This window comes from Xyrauchen texanus, chromosome 27 (genome assembly GCF_025860055.1).
Source record: "Xyrauchen texanus isolate HMW12.3.18 chromosome 27, RBS_HiC_50CHRs, whole genome shotgun sequence".
In the NCBI taxonomy this organism is placed as follows: Eukaryota; Metazoa; Chordata; class Actinopteri; order Cypriniformes; family Catostomidae; genus Xyrauchen; species Xyrauchen texanus.
The window spans coordinates 14843300-14864292 of NC_068302.1; the positions used below are offsets into that span (position 1 = coordinate 14843300).

The 20993-nt window shown below is 42.7% G+C and overlaps 2 protein-coding genes across 2 annotated transcripts in view; one reads left to right on the forward strand and one right to left on the reverse strand.

Annotated features, from left to right (window-relative positions):
- Positions 1 to 1118, reverse strand: part of lrrc75ba (leucine rich repeat containing 75Ba) — a 51765-nt gene extending 50647 nt beyond the window's left edge. Inside the window, exon 1 of the mRNA XM_052093686.1 lies at positions 568 to 1118. Within this exon, the coding sequence (XP_051949646.1) occupies positions 568 to 855 (288 nt within the window). The 5' untranslated portion in view covers positions 856 to 1118. The remainder of the gene's footprint in view (positions 1 to 567) is intronic.
- A 2815-nt stretch (positions 1119 to 3933) lies between these two features.
- On the forward strand, positions 3934 to 20362 carry ggt1a (gamma-glutamyltransferase 1a). Its single transcript, XM_052093670.1, is given in 14 exon segments — positions 3934 to 4050; positions 5237 to 5338; positions 6067 to 6243; positions 6762 to 6892; positions 7466 to 7555; positions 7736 to 7928; positions 8479 to 8639; positions 8748 to 8897; positions 10053 to 10189; positions 11338 to 11525; positions 17937 to 18064; positions 18473 to 18585; positions 19473 to 19586; positions 19722 to 20362. Coding segments are annotated over 14 exon segments (1860 nt in total). The 5' UTR covers positions 3934 to 4021; the 3' UTR covers positions 19869 to 20362.
- The last annotated feature ends 631 nt before the right edge of the window (positions 20363 to 20993 follow it).

The following is a 20993-nucleotide window of genomic DNA, read 5'->3' on the forward strand; positions in this document are numbered from 1 at the left end:
GCGACTGACCTCCTGATCTACTGTTCTTCTTCTGTCATCAGTGATCATGTCTCTCTATGGTGCTCTGCACTGACGCAGTGTTGCGTTTGAGATTATGGGTCACACTGACAGAACAAATGTGGAAACATCCAGAAGACACACGTATTACGTTTTAGTGTCAACAACAAATAATATGAGCAATAAATTAGCAGGTGACCCACTGCAGCACTATAAAACAAGATGCACGGTGTATGTCTAAGGTTAAAATGCCAAACAGTGTGACTTGACAACATTTCACCTTTCCGTGTGCCTTATATGCAGTCTCTGTTTATTTCATTTGCAAAGATTAGTATGACGTTTTTCTTTCAGTAATGATCTTCTTGTCCATGTGTAAAAGGTTATTGATGTATCTGTGTAACGTTTGTATACTATTACCGATTGAAACTTAATCGGGGCTACATATGCTACACTAAAATATGAAATAACTATAAAGAGAGAGAGCCTAAACTCATGCATGTTTCATAGTTGCTTAGTGTCAGTTAATAGGATGCACGTGTTTATTTTGCACTGCAGGACATTTGCCCTCACCTTCCTCAACAGTTTGAGCACGTCGGTCGCCTCATCTATCTTCCTCTCCCGAAGAAGCTTCTGCATCTGTCGGATCCAGGCGACTCGTCTGACATAGGGGCTATGGTTGGCTCTCCTCAGCATCCCCGGCAGCTTCTCCGACTTGAGCATCAGTGATGTAAACAAGACATCTCCGCTGCCGCGGCTCGCGCTCCGCTCGTTCTCTCCCGTGCTGTCTAGATGCTTCCGTCGCCTCCGTGAAAAATTCTCGTTGTCGAGACTGTTTTGACGGCTGAGTCTGGAGCCCATTGTTGAAATTACAATAAAATAATAATGTTACACTTTAATTACGATCCTCAGGACGATAACGCCTAGCAGTCGCCACATCGGTCCGAACTTGAGGACCACGTACTCGTTTTACCTGGACGGGCGCGCGCGCTTGTTCTAATGTTCTTTCTTCAGTTCATATCGTGACACAAAAATCTAATATTTGCTTTAGCGTTTTCTTTTCAAGCGCATCTCTCACGGCGTTGTATTTTTGTTGGTTCTCAATAGGACACGTCCGCCTGATGCTCTAGTTGGTATTCAGTGGATGGATGGTGGTGAAGTCTCTCCACTCCACAGCACCACGCGTGGATCATTAGAGAATACAGTCAGACACTTTGCCAGCAGTGATTCATATGTGCCACATGTGCCAAGAGAGACGTGCAGGGGAGAATCAAAACAACTGATATTTATTTCAGTTTATTCAATAAATGGTGAATTCTCCTCATGTATGGGGTTATACATGGCGCTCTGTTGGTTGTTGTCAACTAGTTGTTGTACAGCTAGCAGGGCCGTAGCAAGGTATTCTGGGCCCCTTGCCTGTATATTGGTCAGGGCCCCTTACCTATTAAAAAAATTAAGTTTAGAATTAGTTGAGGCCCCCTGGACCTGTGGGCTCCTAGAATCATTACCACCTTTCACCCCACTAGCCATGGTCCTTACAGCTGGCACTGCTAGTGTCACAACCCAAGTAAACTAGCATTTGCTACTAATTTAAATTCAAAATTCAAGGAAAGTGTGTTAGCTTTTAGGTCAAGGGCGTAGATTTGGCTTGAACATTGGGGGTTGAAGCATGTAGCATTTACCCATGTTTTCATTTATCATAGGATAAATGAAGGGGGTACATCTCTCATTCAGAACTTGCAAATGTTTGTGTTGTTTTCTGTTCTGATTTGGTAAAAATATTACAAAACGTCTGTGAAGAGCTGTTTTTAACTCATGAAGTATACACAGAAAGCAAATGAAGCATATTTGTGTTTTACATTGTGGTCTGGTGGTGTGACTAATGTCTTTGCTTCATGAACTTATGCTGTGTAGTTTATTGACTAACATTAGTATATACACATTAAATATGTACTATAAAATATATATTAATATATATTTATTATAATAACTATATATAATATATAGCTAGTGATATATAACAATAGATAACATGTCAAGATCGTGCTCTCTCATCGCTGCTTGGCTTTGCCGAAATGAAGCTGTGTCACTTAAAATATAAAGCTTTATTGAAAGAAAATTACATTTTGGCTCTGGTAATTAAACAGCAGTATCAACTTTTCAAGATTTATAAACAAAAACATAATGTAGCCAGCTTTTGCCACATCCCACAGCACATTGAAGGTGTATTGAATTTTGGCCACAAACATGGCAGCGCGATCATACAGTGACATGAAACAGGTCAATATGCTAGTGTGCTCCTAAACATGTTCAAAATTCACTTTTAGCACATGTACACATTTAAAAATGTACAGTCTTTCCCTTCCATAAAAATGGACTACAAATATTGATGATGCACTACACAGCCCCCCTGCATCAGACCAGCAAAGGAGTGAATCATGGTTCATGACTGTGATGAAACCTAAGATACTGTAAAAAAAATGTTTAAGGTGTACTTCGATATGTCTTGCCAAATCTTCTTGTTTCAATCCAAAAAACTTTTTTTTTAAAGTCAAAACAAGCAAAAAGAATTGTGCTTTCTCTGTCACTACTGGCACACAAATGCACACAAACCAGATACACGTCCTTTAAAAAAAAAAAAAAAAAATTACATTAATTTTGGGTTCATGACCATTCATAGAAATAAATCCTGCACAGTGCATAACACATGATGGGAGGACCTGAAGATTCTGTAAATACTGACAAACTGCCATCCCTGCTGAGACTCACTGATTGGACTGAGGACGACAGGACAAACGGTCTCTTGGACCAGCCTTATGATGCTTAATGCGTCCTATCCTGCACAGAAAAGTGCTGACTCGTTGTTATTATGGTAACATCACAATGTAACTGTGCTCTTTGATCCCAGTAACAAGAAGTATTACTGTAAGTGTTCTGTCATTGGTTTTAAGTGCAGAGTCCATGAAAAAGTATCATTTTCTAAGTCGAGATTTGTGTCAACAGCAATATACTAAACAGATGGTGGTAACAGTTACATGACTCTTGTGTTTTGGTTTTGCATCAAGCATAAGGTGCAAAAGTCTGACACCATTCATTTCTTATTTAATAAGCATTTTTCATTATAAATAATATTATCCATATTCAAATTTGAGTGAAACTTTAAATTGGAAAAATGACATGAATTTCAGAATTTCTTATAATATTGGCCATGTCTTACTTTTGTTTTGATAGTATACTGTACATTTGAGCTGGAATGGACTTCACAAATTTGTGTAAAACCTGATGATCTATTGTTCCACTCTTCTTGTGAAAGTCTCGGGAAACTAACCCTCTTTAAATTAATATAGCAATGTTTTAGCAATCATAACTGTAGATTGGTTGATTTTGTGGTTAATATGACTCTTCTACGAAATCCCATAGTTAAACTGTGATCACTGTAGTAAAACTATGAATAATTGTTGCAAGGGAAGGTTAGGGTTAGGAGTAGGAGTAGAGGTTGGCGCAGTGATGCCCCTATAATATAAGTTAGTATTTAAAAAGGGGTGCGAGAACTATCTGCCACTATTTGGGGTCCAAATAGTATCTATCTATTATTTACATTGAGTCCAAATAGCATCTATCGTTATAAAAAAATCTTAGATTTCAATGTGGTCTCAGACTTTTGTACCCCACTTTATGTTTTTTGTTCATACTGTAAGTTACCAAGATAAAGGTTAGGCGAATGAATCATCATCAGGAGTACATTTTGTCTCAGTGATTGGTACTTTTGGTCTCTGAAAGCTCTTAAACTCTTAAAAACAGGGTGAGGCAATTACCTGTGAGTAATGCATGTCTTGCTCTTTAGTATTTTTGTGAAATCATCCTGTCTGACAAGCCAATCACTATTTAAGGTCCGGACATTCTTTGGACCAGGTTGTTCTTTAACTGAGTTCAGTTTTAAGTTGCACAGATTATATCTGTCCTAGTATTCTCTAGATTTCTTGATACATCAACGAGAAAAGTGGCTTTCAGTTTCTGGGCCAGGGTCATGGTTCACCAGACAAAATCAACTCTGAGGTATGTCATGTAATGTCATCTATTATTGAAGAATGTCTTCTTAGTGTCTACTGTCTACTATCCAGCATCTGCACAGACTGTCTTGGCATAAATGTGGAGTACAAAAAGGAATGTGGTCCAATACAAATCAGGGCTTGCATATTGTGTGACTGTTGTAAGGCTTGGATTTACACACAAAAGAACACTGTAAAAGATGCATTCAGTCAACTTGACTTAAACTAGTTGTCTTTTTGCTTTGACTCAGTCAAGTTATATTAACAAAAATGATCAAGCTCTTTCAATTTAAGAGACAATTGAATAATCCATTAACACACCTGTATTTTTTCTGGATTTAACAGGTTTTGTTTAAATAAATTTAATATTGTAACACACAAGGCTGCCCAGGATGCATTTACATTTACATTTATGCATTTGGCAGACGCTTTTATCCAAAGCAACTTACAGAGCCCTTATTACAGAGACATTTCCCCTCGGAGCAACCTGGAGTTAAATGCCTTGCTCAAGGACACAATGGTGGTGGCTGTGGGGATCGAACCGGTAACCTTCTGATTACCAGTTATGTGCTTTAGCCCACTATGCCACCACCACTCCATGGATGCATTGCTGCACCTGAAGTTTTGATGTGATCACCAGCAAAGGCAGAATATTCATTAGTTTGAATGGGAGTCACAGAGTTTTCAGTACAAAGTTCAGTAATTGTGATACTCATCAAACACTGTTAAATAAAATATGAGCTATGGACATCACCAAGTAACTTGACATCACCAAGTAACCGTAATGACAAAAACAGCACAAATCAAGTCTGCAAAACAAATTATTTTTTCATGTTGCACTGCATACTGGGAGCTGGCAAATCTTTGATTTTCAGTCATCTTTGTTAAGTGAGATGAAATGGCAAATACGATTGTTAATCCAACATAAGTGTATGCTCATAGAATCAAAACTTAACGAGTTAAGTTGGCATGAAATTTTAGTTGTCAACGCAAAAAAGGTAGTTGATAAACTTTAAAATCAGTCTTTACTGTGAATGAACGCTCTCTCAACTCTGTATGCTGTGCTTCTGCCTTATAGAAAAATGTGTTGCATGCAATGACTTTTTACTCTGAATGCTGAACATTTTGATTAAACTCACAGTACCAATGGAAAGAGTGATGATATTGTATGACTGTAAAGGGTTTATTCACAGGTCCTTTGAACTGGGGAACATTTCATTGTTGTTTGTTTCTCCTAAAGAAATACCCAAGGTTTACTGACGATTTTCCATTCATGAACAACACAAGTTGAAAAGGTGATGTAACATAAATATATGTTTTATTTCTAATTCTTTCTATTTATGTATTTTATTTAATTTCATTTTCATTTTGATATATCAGTTCTCTAAAATGTGGAGGTTTGTAATCTTGCATGACTGTCTTGGGTTGCATATTACATTATCACATTGATCATGTTGTTGTGGACACTGATCCTTGATAAGAGCATCCACTGACATAAATTATGGAGTTCAAGGAATAATTCACCAAAAAATTAAAATTCTGTCATAATTTACCCACTTTCATGTTGTTCCGACCCCATATGACTATCTTTCTTATGTGGACCACAAAAGGAGTTGCTTTAATTGATATCCTAGTACATAATTTCAGTACAATAGCGGTGGATAGTGACTAACTTTAAAGCTTTAAAATGACCCAAGAGTTTAATAAAAGTTATCCATTCTGAAAGCATATGATAGGTTGTGGCGAGAAACAAGACAACATTTACTGTATGTAATTTTTTTGTAAAGATCCAGACTTAAAAAGTGTGTTCATGCAACAACTTTTTATTTATTTACATGACATAATCTAAAAATCAGATATAGAGGTGTGGAGATAAGCATATCCCAGTCTGCAAAATTAAAGGCATTTTATCTTTTGTTTGTGTAATGTATAAATATCACACAAATGTCTTGTATTAGAGCATGCATTCAGATGTTGTTGTTTTTTTTTTTTTATCTCTGGTATTATATATTCCCTTTTATAGGAAAATGGTCAAGAAGTCTCTTGTTGCTGGGCTGGTGGTTTTGATTGTGGCTGCAGTGGGTTTCTTCCTGGGCATCTTTTTGGGGATTGCAAATAAAAGACTCACTGCCCCCTCAGATCATTTTTATTCAAAAGCAGCTGTGGCAGCAGATGCTGGAAAGTGCTCTGAGGTTGGAAGGTAGGATTTTAAAGACCATAAGCTATGTTTAAATATACAGGTATGTATAGTATGTATGTATGTTCCTGGTAGAGTGCCCACACTGTTAAAAAGTGGTAACTTGCGATTGTAACCTTAAGGAGCTATTTCTACCTGAAATTAGTTTTAGGGCTATAAAGTTTAATATAAGTTAGTACTACTTATTTACCATGTATGTACCATTGGTAAGTACAGTAATGTTTTGTATAAGTTACCATGTACGTATACCGTAAGTAAGTGCCTGTTATTACCTCACACTTGTCTGGAGGTAAAACATAATTACAATTTATTTACCATTGGTAAGTACAAAACTATTTCATATTAGTTAATATTTATGAACACTTCAGGTAAATACTTCTTGTTACTACACATTTATACTATAAAATAAAGTGCTACCCATTAGTAATGCATCTTTGAGTTAACATTTGCAAATGACCACTTGCAGTGCCTACAGCCACTGTTCTTCACTTGTATATATACAGCATTCTTTATCTTTGCAGGGACATCTTGAAACGGAATGGTTCAGCAGTTGATGCCTCTATTGCAGCTCTGTTGTGTGTTGGGCTGTTCAATGCACACAGCATGGGCATTGGAGGAGGGGTGTTCTTCACCATATACGATGCATCAACAGGTACAATATTGCATGTGGTAAAACATCACATTATTAAATTTGGCAGATGCTTTTATCTAAAGCAACAGTGCATTCTAGATAAATTTCAACAGTACATGTGTTACCTGGTAATCAAACCCATTGCCTTGACATTGCTAGCACCCATGTCCCTTCAGTCAAGCTTCGGGAACATATTTGAAACAACTTTATCGAAAATCAAGTACTGAAGCACAAAGCTTAATGGGCTTAAGATGATGCAGAGATCATTAACCATTCGGCAGATTCTATTTATACAAAGTGATATACAGTGTACTAATTAAATAGACATTTCCCTGGAGCAACCCAGGGTCAAGTGCCTTGCAAAAGGGCACAGTTGTGACTCAGCATTATGGTGATTTCAATTCTTGCGTCACTCCTTCTTTGGAGTAAACCTGCAACTTTTGCATCAGCAAACCACTTTAACCATTAGGCCAACACCAGCTCATAGGATTAAGCTAAAATGTAAAACTTAAGATGACATACAAGCCCTGATACAAGAAGTGTTTGATAGTCTTGACAAAGGCACACTTAACTGAAATGTTGTTTTGCCCACAGGAAAGGTGGAGACAATTGATGCCAGGGAAACTGCTCCAATGAATGCTACAGAGGACATGTTTGGCAATAATACCCAACTGTCAAGGAAAGGTACAGCACCATTAATGTTAATATCATGAAGTACAGTTTACATGATAGATCTGCTATGCATAAAAGATTCATGCAGCACAGTATTCCATATCATAAAGAACAGCAGATTGAATCTGATGATTCTTCCTGTTGTGGTCCTTGAATGACGAAACACTCTATCGTGTTTTGTTTTAATGGCAGGCGGTTTGTCCATCGCCATACCAGGAGAAATTCGGGGTTACGAGATGGCACACAAAAGGCATGGGAGACTGCCTTGGAGGGAGCTGTTTGAGCCTAATATAGAGTTGGCACGCAATGGTTTTCCAATCGGCAGAGCTTTGGCCAATGCCATCGCAAAAAACAGGGAATTTATTCTGAGTGATGTGGCGATGTGGTAAGGATTTATCTTAGTCAACTAGTCAAGAACTGGGCAGATAGATGGATGGATGGATGGATGGATGGTCTGCCTGTCCGTCCGTCCGTCCGTCCAGCCGTCCGTCCGTCTGTCTATCTATCTATCTATCTATCTATCTATCTATCTATCTATCTATCTATCTATCTATCTATCTATCTATCTATCTATCTATCTATCTATCTATCTATCTATCTATCTATCTATCTATCTATCCGTCTGTCTGTCTGTCTGTCTGTCTGTTGGTGTGTCTGTCTGTCTGACTGTCTGTCTGTCTGTCTGTCTGTGTGTCCGTTCCTCCGTCTATCCATCCATCCATCCTGTGTTAACCAACCATCCATCCATCCAGATGAAATGCACACTAGTGTACCAGAGTGTACAATTGTGTAAATTGCTATTGCATCAAGCTGCATCATTCATTACTAATGCCAATAATTTGCCAAAAAAAACTAACTTGCCACACTAAACATTGTCATTAAGTTATGACATAATCTTGCTCTTGCTTTACCTTTGCTGTCTCTCTGCTTTACAGTGAAGTGTTTTGTGACTCAGACAAAAACCTCCTGAAGGAAAATGATATTATTCGATTTCCCAAACTCGCTGACACATATGAGATGATAGCAGAAGAGGGGCCGGATGTTTTTTACAATGGGTCTATGGCCCAGACTATAGTGGATGATATCCAGGCTGCAGGTCATATCATGTTTTCTGTTTTACTGTAACTTATTCATTGAAGTTCAGCTGACATAATTCTATCGAAATGTGTGAATCAACCTGAGGGGTTTGTGTCTCATAATACAGGAGGGATTATAACACTTGAGGACCTAATTGAATATAAGCCAGTGTTGAATGAAAGGCCATTGAAGTTAAATGTGGGGGAGTACACCATTTATGTTCCTGATGCTCCATCCAGTGGACCTGTGCTTGCACTGATTCTCAACATAGTGGATGGTGATTTTGTAAATAATGTCAATGTTTTTGTGTTATGCATTTGCATAAGGTCTGAGCTATTTAAAGTATACCAAGTAACACAAAGAAGTAAATGTGCTTCATTGAAACTGTACTGATCTTAAAGGGATACTTCTCCCAAAAAGAAAAATTCTGTCATAATATGCTCACCCTCATATTGTTCCAAACCTGTACATTATTATTTTTTTCCCCTCTGTGTTAGCTTCAGTAACCATTCACTTTCATTTTCATTGTGTGGAGAGAAAAAAAGCTGCAATGAAAGTGAATGGAGACTGATGTTCCTTTTGTGTTCCATAGAAGAAAGAAAGTAATATTAGTCCGGAACAACATAATTGTGTTTAAATAATGACAGAATGTTCATTAATGTGATAACTTTTCCTTTATCACACATCCGTTTGCTTTATATAATCATCCTGAATAAGCAAGTTCAATATAATTGTCATTATCCTTGCAGAATATGAAGGGTTTAGAGGTTGCATACAAAGTTTTCTAGGTGACTGAGTAGTTTATTGGATAACTTTGAATGAACATGTTATTTTTCAAGTTGGAAAATTAATTGGCTCTCAGAATCTGCTGATTATGTAATAATCAACCATCATGCCACACAAACACTGACTGACTCCTCAGAGACAATTTGATGTCATAACATTGTTGTCATGAGTAAACCAGGGATTTAAACCAATGGATGATTAAGTCATGAGGGCCAGCAGTGTCCTATATATGAACGTTAATTAAACGAATAGTACATAACAAAAATGAAAGTTCTCTCATCATTTTTATCACTATCATGCCATCTCAGATGTGTATGACTTTCTTTCTTCTGCAGAACACAAACAATGATTTTAAGAAGAATATTTCAGCTCTGTAGGTCCATACAATGCATGTGAATGGTGGCCATAACTTTAAATGTCTAAAAGCATATAAATGCATCATAAAAGTAATTCATACGACTCCAGTGGTTTAATCCATGTCTTCAGAAGCGATATGATAAGTGTGGTTGAGAAACAAATCAATATTTAATTCCTTTTTTACTATCAGTCTTCCTCGATTGCATGAGGGTTAGTAAATGATTAGATAATATTTCATTTTTGGGTGAACTATCCCTTTAAGACAAAGAATTTAACTTTTCCATTGTAGGTTACAACTTCTCAGACAGCAGCGTGTCCACAGCAGAGAGAAAGACTTTGACGTATCATCGTATCGTAGAGGCATTCCGATTTGCTTATGCCAAAAGGAGTAAACTGGGAGACCCACGTTACCTCAACATCACTGATGTGAGTTTAACTACTCATTCATATTTGTACATGTACAGTAAACAATGGATCCAAAATGTATTTGGAAATTTTTGGACACTTTAGTCACACTTAAAAATCTGAATGTCTGAATGTTGTTGTATTATATACAAAATATAAAACCAAGTGGCATCTGCAAACAAATGATGCAAGACTATTTTTTTTTGTTAATAATTTTTTCAAATTGTATTAAGCCAACTGGTCTCAAGGTGCATTTTAGTGGAATTTTAGCATTTTAGCTTAGCGTAAAACTGACAATTTAAACAAGGTTTATTTCTATTTCTTCTGCTCCAAATTTACTTCAAACGTACTTCTCTGTCTGCTCGTATGAATGTAGCATCATATTAAAGTGTTTCACTGCTGTTCAAATGCACTTTGGATCACATCATTTATATGTAGAAAAGTTTTCCATCTGAGAGGACTAAATATTAAATGAAACAAATGACAATAAAATGCAAAGTAATCTCTTCGGTAATCAAAATACTTTTTGAATGTAACTGTACTCTAATTACAATTACCAATGATTACATGTTACACCATAACATGTATTCCGCTACTCAGTGAGCTTGCTTGTGTGAATAATCCAATGTTACTGTAAATCTCAGATGTCCAGTACAATATTTGCAGTCCAGCATGAAAAGCACGCTAAACAAATCATCGGAAAATAGGCTATTTTGGAAATATTAGACCTATTTTTGCCAATTAGTCCACAGGATGTGCAATGATGAGATTTCAAATTTGAGTGTGAAAAATTGCTGATGGCAGCCCAAAAATGCCCCAGAGTTGAAGGGGATAATGCAAAAAGACATACATTTTTAATTATGGCTTAATTGTCCAAATCCTTTTTGGCACCACTATATGTATTTCTTGTACTTCTTCCCATATACCTGCAAGCAATTGGTTAATACGAAATCCAGCAACACACATCTCAAATTTTAAAGAGTCAACTTTTGGTTAACCTAATCTGATCCAATTTTACTCAAGATTTCTGAAGTGGTTTAAATAGTCCTTCATAGTAATGTCTGTTAGAGCAGATATTATTTTCTCAAGGCTTTTAACTGCTTGCCTTTCATGCACCTGCAAGCTCAATCACCTCTTTTAAATTTAATTTCAACTATCTCCTTTCTCAGCTCATCCAAAACATGACCTCAGACTACTTTGCAGACAACATCAGGAGCAAAATCACAGATGACACCACTCACCAAGACAGCTACTACGATCCTGAGTACTTTGTACCCGATAACCATGGGACAGCTCACCTGTCAGTCATCGCAGAGGACGGTAGTGCGGTGGCAGCCACAAGCACCATCAACTTATAGTAAGAGAAATAGGCAAAGACATAACCTTCAGGACATTATACTGCCCTAAAAAGGCATAATGCAGAATCTATACTTTAACACAGTTTTGTCTCTTTAACAGATGGAAACAATGACAATCCATATCAGCTAAACAATCAAAAAACTTTTAATCCATTTTGAGTTTTGAGGAAGTTGTTGCATTTAGGGCAGTAGAGGTGTCTCAGTAGTCATACAATCTAAATTAAGGTCAGGCAGTGTGGTAATGAGATAACATCAGATGTGTAATGAGTCACATCAGACATGTTAAATACTGTGAAACAGTAAAGTGCTGGAGAGCAACCAGTCAAAAACAAGATTGAGAAACACTGTTCCCCTTCTGTCGCTCTCTTACGTTGTGTCAGAGAACGACACTAGGGGTCTCTCTTGAGCTCGATATTCACCTCTGTACTATGAAAAAAGGCCAATGAGAGTTGGCAGCCAGTATTTGCATGTCCCGCCCGACATACGGGTATTTAAGCGGCGCAAATACGGAGTTCATTCAGAAAATTTCTTCGAGCCGATGGTCGTGTTTGCAGTTTGCTGCGTGACTACACACCGAAGTTCCTGCTATCCTCTGCTGCATGCTGTTGGATTCTGCGGCGCACAACAGCTGCTTTCTCCTGGTTGCACGGTTGTGCACTTCCTGCCCCTGAGCGCATCGACAGTTGCAGAAATAAGAAAGATCTCTCACGAGTCTTTCTTTCATAAAAGAGTTATTTCCTTCTAAAAGAGTAATTTCTCTAAAAGAGCAAAAACACAGCGGCGTGAACGCCCTTTTAAGGACGCCGTCTTTTAAAGATGCCCTTCCGCCCCTGTGTTGTTCCTGGATGCGTAGAGTGTTCTCCGCTTCAGACGGCCACAGGCGCTTGTCTCGTGTGTCTGGGCAGTGATCACACCGAGGCTGCGCTTAGGATGGTTCATGTTCTCACTGCGAGAACATGACCATGACAACGTTAGGTCGCGGCTTGCTTACAATCGTAGCAAGCCACTCCAGCCGCCCGTGTCGCCTCCTTCTTCCCACGGGATTGAGGACGATGCGGCTGGCATGGAGGCGATTTGGGGATGGCAGCGGTGCAGCTCGCCGGTACGCCTCGGACCACCCGCGCCCGGCACGCTCATTGACTCCGTCCTCGCCGAGGTGGCGGCGACTCGCCTCACAGCCAGTCTGCCTACCCTCAGGCGATGGAAGCAGATGAGTTCGCCGCGACATCGGAGGGCGTGGCTCTGACGCTGAGGGCTCCTCTGGGCTGCCGCCGGGCTTGCACGCCCAGCAGGAGGCCGACGCAGCAGATGTCCGATATGCTTTCCCGGCAGCCAATAGCGTGGGCCTGGATTGGAACCCTCCATCCTCCCCGCAGCCATCACGGCTAGACGATTGGTTTTGAGCGCGGCGCCACAGCCTCGCCCCCAGTACCTTTCTTCCCGGAGGTGCATGATGAGCTGACATCTTCGTGGAGAGCACCCTCTCCACTCGTCGTGCCACCTGCTCATCCGCCGCCACCCTCGACGGGCGGAGCGCCACGGGTACACGGAGATCCCCAGGTGGATAGAGCTGTTGCGATCCATCTATGCCCCGAAGCACTACCACCTGGCGGGCCGCCCTGTACTCCCTTCCCGGTCCTGTAGAGCAACATCCTCGCCACCGCGAAGGCCTACAGCGCTACCGACGCCGCTGCTCGCCTCTGCATGCCATGGCTCTCCTGCAGGTCCATCAAGCCAAGGCACTCCGCAACATGCACGGGGTGGCCCTGATCCCGACACGCTGCAGGAACTGCGCCAGCGACCGACCTCGCCCTGAGAGCTGACTGAAGGTCACAGCGCGGCACTCGGCAGGCGATGGCCACTCTGGTGGTCCAGGAACGCCAGCAATGGCTGGACTTGGTTGAGATGCGTGAAGCCGACAAGACTCGCTTCCTCAACGCTCCTGTCTCCCAGTTCGGCCTCTTCGGCGACACCGCGGAGGACTTTGCCCAGCAGTTCTCCCTGGTGAAGAAGCAGACGGAGGCCATTTTCACATCATGCCGCCAAGCAAGCCTGCCGCCACGCCCAGGCCCCATCTGCTCGCCGAGGGCGCCCTCCTGCGCCAGAAGACCTTCTGCTCGCTCCAACCTGGGCCCAGCTCTCAGCCCCAGCGTCGAAGCAAACCGCAGGAAGCGTACGCCCCTGCCTCACGGACTCCGCCGAGGACCCGGAAGGCTCCCAAACGGTTCAGAGCGAGTCCAGAGGTCGCCGACATCAGACCTCCTCCTCTGTCACTGAACCCGCCCTGCCGGGTGCGCTGAACAAGGTAAGTGCTTTGAGCTTATTCTCAGCACCAGAGCCTCGGACGCCACAGAGCCTCCCGACGCTGCGCTACCTGTTCCAAGACCGCCAGCGGCCCCGCCGGTACGCCCAAAATACTTGTCCCCTTGGTGCCCCTAGCACAGACCTCAGAGGCATGGCTTTCTGCCCAGCTCGTCACGCTGGCTGCACCGACCATTCGACTCGGTTACGCAATTCAGTTTGCCAGGTCTCCGCCTCTTCCTGGGCGCTCGTTCCTCCGCGAGTGCACGGCGTAACATGCCCTCTCCCTGCGCGAGGAAATCGCCTCCTTCTAATCAAGGACGCTGATAGAGCCTGTCCCTCCAACCTAAACGAAGAAGGGTTTCTACAGCCCTTACTGTTGTACCCAAGAAAGGCGGTGGCATACGACCGATCTTGGACCTGCGAAGTTTTCAATCGGACCCTGTCCAAACTCCCGCTCAAAATGCTCACCCAGAAACAAATCCTATCTGGCGCTCGGCATCTAGATTGGTTCGCAGCGGTAGACCTGAAGGACGCGTGACTTTCACGCCTCAATTCGCCTCGACACCGACCCTTTCTACGGTTCGCGATTCGACGGCCAGGCGTATCAGTACAAGGTCCTCCCCTTCGGCCTGTCTCTGTCCCTCGCCTTCACGAAGGTCGCAGAGGCGGCTCTTGCCCCGCTACGAGGAGCGGGCATATGCATACTCAATTACCTCGACGATTGGCTCATTCTGGCCCCCTCGCAGGAATTACTATGTGCACACAGAGACCAGGTGCTCGAGCACCTCCACGCTTGGGGCTTCAGGTCAACTGGGAGAAGAGCAAGCTCACCCCAGTCCAGAGCATCTCTTTTCTCGGTTTGGAGTTAGACTCAGTCTCAATGACAGCACGCCTCTCCAACGAAGCGTGCTCAGTCAGTGCTGGAATGCCTCGCTTCTTCAAGCCAGGCACCGTGGTCCCGCTTGAAACGCTTCCAACAGCTCCTGGGGCATATGGCATCCTCCAGGGCGTCGCGCCACTAGGGTTGATGCATATGAGACCACTTCAGCATTGGCTCCAGACTCGAGTCCCGAGATCGAGCATGGCGCCACGGCACGCACGGGCGTGGAAATTACCACTGCCTGCCTCCAAACCTTCAAACCCTGGACAGACCTCTGCTTTCTTCGGGCAGGGGTACCCTTGCAGCAGGTGTCCCGTCGCGTTCTGGTTACAACCGACGCCTCAAATTGGGTTGGGGCCGTGTGCAACGGGCGCAAGAGTCGCAGGCCGGTGGAACCAAGGCTCGCTGCGCTGGCACATCAACTGCCTAGAGCTGCTGGCCGCTCGCCTTGCCCTGAAGAAATTTCTTCCGATGATTCGCGGGCAAACATGTCCTGGTCAGGACAGACAGCACCACGGTGGTGGCTTACATAAACCGCCAAGGCGGAGCACGCCCCCACATGTCACAGCTCGCCCGCCGTCTCCTCCTTGGAGTCAGCAGCGACTGGAGTCGCTGCGCGCCACTCACATCCCCGGCAACCTCAATGTGATAGCGGACGCGCTGTCAAGACAAACCTTGCCTGGCGGAGAGTGGAGGCTCCACCCCTAATCGGTCCAGCTGATTTGGGACAGGTTCGGCAAGGCCCAGGTAGACCTGTTTGCCTCCCAGGAAACCTCCCACTGTCCGGCTCTGGTATGCCCTCACAGAGGCTCCCCTGGGGACAGATGCTCTGGCACACAGCTGGCCCGTGGGGCTGCGCAAGCACGCTTTTCCCCAGTGAGCCTTCTTGCACAGGTGCTATGCAAGGTCAGGGAGGACAAGGAGCAAGTCACTCTGGTGGCCCCCTACTGGCCCAACCGGACGTGGTTTTCGGATCTCACGCTCCTTATGACAGCTGTCCCCCTCCACCCTCAAGGTGTATGTTGCTGCTATCGCGGCCCACCATGACACGGTAGACGGCAAGTCTCTTGGCAAGCACGACTTAATCGTCAGGTTCCTAAAAGGTGCCCGGAGGATGATTCCCTCCCGGCCTAACCTATTTCCCTCCTGGGATCTCTCGGTCGTCCTGATGGGACTCCGGAGACCCCCCTTCAAGCCGCTTGACTCAGTTGGACTCAGGGCCCTCTCTCTCAAGACTGCCCTGCTGATCGCGCCGCCTCCATCAAGAGGGTCGGGGACCTGCATGCGTTCTCTGTTAGCGACGCCTGCCTGGAGTTCGGTCCGCAGACACTTTCGTGATCCTAAGACCGCGACCGGGCTACGTGCCTAAGGTTCCTACCACACCCTTCAGGGATCAGGTGGTGAACCTGCAAGCGCTGCCCCGGAGGAGGCAGACCCAGCCCTCTCACTGCTGTGTCCGCACGCGCCTTACGTATTTACCTGGACCGCACACAGAGCACCAGACGCTCTGAGCAGCTCTTCGCCTGCTTTGGGGACAGCAGAAAGGGAACGCTGTCTCCAAGCAGAGACTCGCCCACTGGGTTGTCGATGCCATTTCCCTGGCTTATCACACCCAGGCCGTGCCCCCCTTTGCGGGTCCGAGCCCACTCCACCAGGAGTGTTGCGTCCTCATGGGCACTGGCTAGGGGCACTGCCCTAGCAGACATTTGTAGAGCTGCGGGCTGGGCAACACCTAACACTTTTGCGAGATTCTACAATCTCCGAAGTTGAGTCAGTTTCGTCCCGTGTTCTCTCAGGTACCGAGCCCGTGAGAACTCGGTGGCACGCCGACGATCTGACCGGGTGGATCGCTTGCACTCCAGCCCTTCCCCTAACCAGGGGAAACAGTGCGCCTTCTTCCCAGGAGATCCCAGGCTTGGGACACTGGTTGGCTCCTCCCCTAGCCCTTGCGGGTCGCAGTTCTCGCGGAGGGACTCGCCAACCCAAACCACTGCGGGTACCGCTAGCTACCCTGTACTGGTATAGGGGCCCCACAGGTAAGGCCTCCTGCTCGGACTCCCCTGTGTGTAAAACCACGGTTCTGTTCCCTCACGTGAGTTGACGCCGTGTTTCCCTTAGGCAGTCACAGCTACCTCAGGTGCCGTGCTGTGTGCTCCCCTCTCTGAGGCTGGTGCTACCACCACACTACTGTTCCAAGCATAAGGCCTAGGTATAGGCCATGCGATGTGTGTGCCACTCAAATTTGCCTCCTCCGGGTAGGTGTGGCCTCCGCAGGGTCTTCCCCGCCCTACCAGGGCTAAGACCCCTTCCCTCAATGCGTGTAAGGGCCCCGGTCGTAGTTGCTCTATGCGAGAAACATAGAGAGAAAAGAGGCCCAGCCAGGCTGGCCCGCACCCATGTTGGCGGTCGTCACCTTGTTCCCCTCCGGGTAACGATAAGGAATCCTGATGGCTTAAATGGGGCATTGGGGAAGGGTACGTGCGGCCTGATACAGTTGGTCGTTCTGCACGTAGGAATACCTGCTCGCTCCTGTATCAGCGGATCACGTACACGGCTCAGCGCATGGCGCTTTTTAAGTGGACCCCTAGTGTCGTTCTCTAAAACAAAGTAAGAGAGCGACAGAAGAGGAACGTCTAGGTTACGTATGTAACCTCAGTTCCCCGATGGAGGGAACGAGACGTTGTGTCCCCCTTGCCACGTCGCTGAGCCGAGCCCCTGTTGTGGCCGGACCATTTCCGGCTCCTCAGAAAAATCCAGAATGAACTCCCGTATTTGCGCCGCTTAAATACCCGTATGTCCGGGGGCGGGACATGCAAATACTGGCTGCCAACTATCATTGGCCTTTTTTCATAGTACAGAGGTGAATATCGGCGCTCAAGAGAGACCCCTAGTGTCGTTCTCTGACACAACGTCTCGTTCCCTCCATCGGGGAACTGAGGTTACATACATAACCTAGACGTTCTAGACAGTTACAAAAACATAAACACTTCTCCTTTAACAATATTCAGTCAATAGTTGCAACATACAATAGTCTGCCCTTCTTAGAAGCCACTTGTTTCTCTGAAGTGCTCTTCTATAGATAAGGAATAGAAGAGTATTGAAAACATTAACCTAGTGTTCAAATAACAACATTACTTGTCTTTACAAGTCTTTTACTAAATGCACTATATTGCTTTGCTCTTCCATTTAGATCTTTTTGTCTCTATCTTTTTATGTTTTCTCATAGTTTTGGCTCTAAGGTGATGTCACATTCAACCGGCATTATCTTTAATGATGAAATGGATGATTTCAGCTCTCCTCATTTTACAAATGGCTTTGGGGTTCCCCCTTCACCCAACAACTTTATTCAGCCAGGTAACAGACTCACGTGCCTTAAAAGGATAGTTCACCCCAAAGTTATAGTTCTATCATCATTTACTCATGCTCGTCCTTTTTCTTTTTTCTGCATTACACAAATGAAGACATTTTGAAGAATGTATTTTGTGTTTTTGTCCATAAAATGCAAGCAAAAAATTACTTAAATACAACATAAATGTAATCCACATGACTCGAGTTCTTTAAACCATGACTTCTGAATTAATAAAATCACTTTGAGTGGGGAACAGACCAAAATTTAAGTCTTTAAATGATGAGAGAAATATAATTTTGGGGTGAACTATCCCTTTAAGTAAATATTAAGACAAATGAGAGCAGAAACCTTTCAAACCATAGTCAAAAAATTTTAAGACACGTATGAACATACTGTTTCTTTCTTTTGGCAAGGTAAAAGACCCCTTTCATCAATGTGTCCGACTATAATATTTGACAAACCCAACAGAGTCAAAATGGTGGTCGGGGCCTCAGGAGGGATGAAAATCACTACAGCAACTGCACTGGTAAACACAAATTCCCACAGATATAAACAATGTAAACGTTTTTGGATCATGTTTGGATGTTTGGATACATATTTCACAATGCATACAATATGTACAGCACATACAAAAAAAGCCAATATCAACAGTGACACACACAAGAAAATTCTATATAACCTGAATAAACCAATATTCTGGTTTCTAGAAATCTGACAAATTCAGCTGGCATATTCCTGTTTTAATCAGAATTTTGGACCACACAAACATTTATTCACAGTAGTCACTATAACAGAATGATAATTCACAATATATATGTATATTATGTATATGTCCAAACGAAAGTAATTCTGGAGAATACAAGATATAAACCATTGTGAAAAGTCAACGATCCAAGAAACACTTTTTTGGAGCGAGGAGGACAAATATTTTGTTTTGTAAACATTACAAGAAATGAACATATATCCATTTACAGATGGGTGAAAGCAAGTAAGAGTCTCATGACCTACATTTTGCAGTTCATCATGCTTTTGTTTGTTATTGTTATGGACATAAATGAGAATGAATTAGTTAAATTAGTTAATTAGTTATTAAATGACTCTCCAAAACAAAAAATGGCAGCATAATTAATAACAAGACTAAGCATGTCCAGTATTTTATTAAGACAATAGCAGAATCAGAATGTCCATGTCTTCATTCCGCATATATTGATTATTTGGGATGCACAATATATTAGCAACATATTGATGGAAGTGAATTAGCTATCCTCTCAAGTTAAAAGGATTGCATCAGCACAGAAATTCCATATAACTGCACCCCAGGAATATTCTGTGCATTTAAACTTGTATAATGTATCATTATTTGTCATGTTTCATTTGTACATATTATACATTTTCCTTTCTTTCTCATCCCAGGTAATCCTGAACTCCTTGTTTTTTAACTATGATCTGAAGAAAGCAGTTACAGAGCCCAGAGTTCACAATCAGCTCAACCCAAACATGACAGTTGTGGAACAGAATTTTGAGAAGGTGAGCTACTTGCACTTGACAATTAAAGTTGCTTAAATTAAACAGTGACAGGTAGATTCACAAAGTCAGTAAACTGACAACGATTCACATTTTTATTTTGTGTAAATGCGTGGCTTGTGTACACATGTTCTTCAGAGTGTTCTCGATGGCTTGGCTCAGAAGAATCACATCACAGAATGGCTGAGGACTCCAGGAGCAGTTGTTCAGGCAGTTGTGCGACAGGGGGACAAAATCTGTGCTGAATCTGACCCCAGGAAAGGCGGCTATCCTGCGGGGTACTGACTGTCCCGTTCCCTCTCTACCTACTCTGCGTTTGTGGACCTTCACTCAACAGACTGCATTGGTGACTCAGACATGAACCAGAAATAACAAACATGCATAGCCACACAATCAACATGGACCACAATGCACAAAGACTCCCTGTATTTATTAATGCATTTATTTATTTTTTATTTTTGATGGGAAATGTTTGTTCATTTTGGTATCAATAGTGCCTTTCTTATTGAATACCCCAGTGTCTGATTTACCAACCTTATTTATTTCCTTTGTGTGTAAAAAGAAGTAAGATTGATAATTCGTATGGTACTTTAATTCCATTGTATTGGTTCTTTGTTGTACAATGAATTTTGATTGGTTGATGGACATGAGGTCACTTTTTCAGAGCATGCAATCACACACTCTTGCACTGCTTCAAATTATTACCAGTAGAAAAGAAGAAGAAGAAGAAGAAGAAGAAGAAGAATTGCCTGTAAAAGTGTTCAAGTGACAGAAATAAGTCAAGGAAATAAATATGAAAATAAAATACTCATCAAAATAATAACAGGTTTTTAATGTAAATCATGCTAAAATATAACTTTTTAAGGGATTGTTTTTTCATGGGTACATATACACTGGAATAACAAGACAAAGTATTTGAAATGTCAATAATTAAACTACTGTATATGACTCCTTATTAAGGAGCAACCAACATATTTATTTTAAATATTGAGCTGTAATGCTTACTATCTTTATGGTATAAAATGTTTTACTATTGACACCAGAGACATTCATAAGAAAAATTCTTGGCTAACGGTGTCCAGTCACATCATATTACCTCTACTGGACACCATTACCCACATCCTCTTCCGAAGAACAACATTTTAAAGTAACAGCAATGACTTGCATAGTGTGAAATGCGGAACAATAGTAAAAACTGTTATTCTGTTATGTCTAAATGACTGGTGTAAGGAAACAGATGCTAGTTCCTAGGGCAGAAAAACATTATATTTCACTCCGGGTATAAATGTTTTGAATATTTAAAAGCATATTAGGAGTCTGCTGAGCACCAAATGGTAACACTGTGTAACTGGAACTTAAGAACATTTAAAAAGTAATTTTGTGGCATGATTTTCATGGGTCAGGATTAGC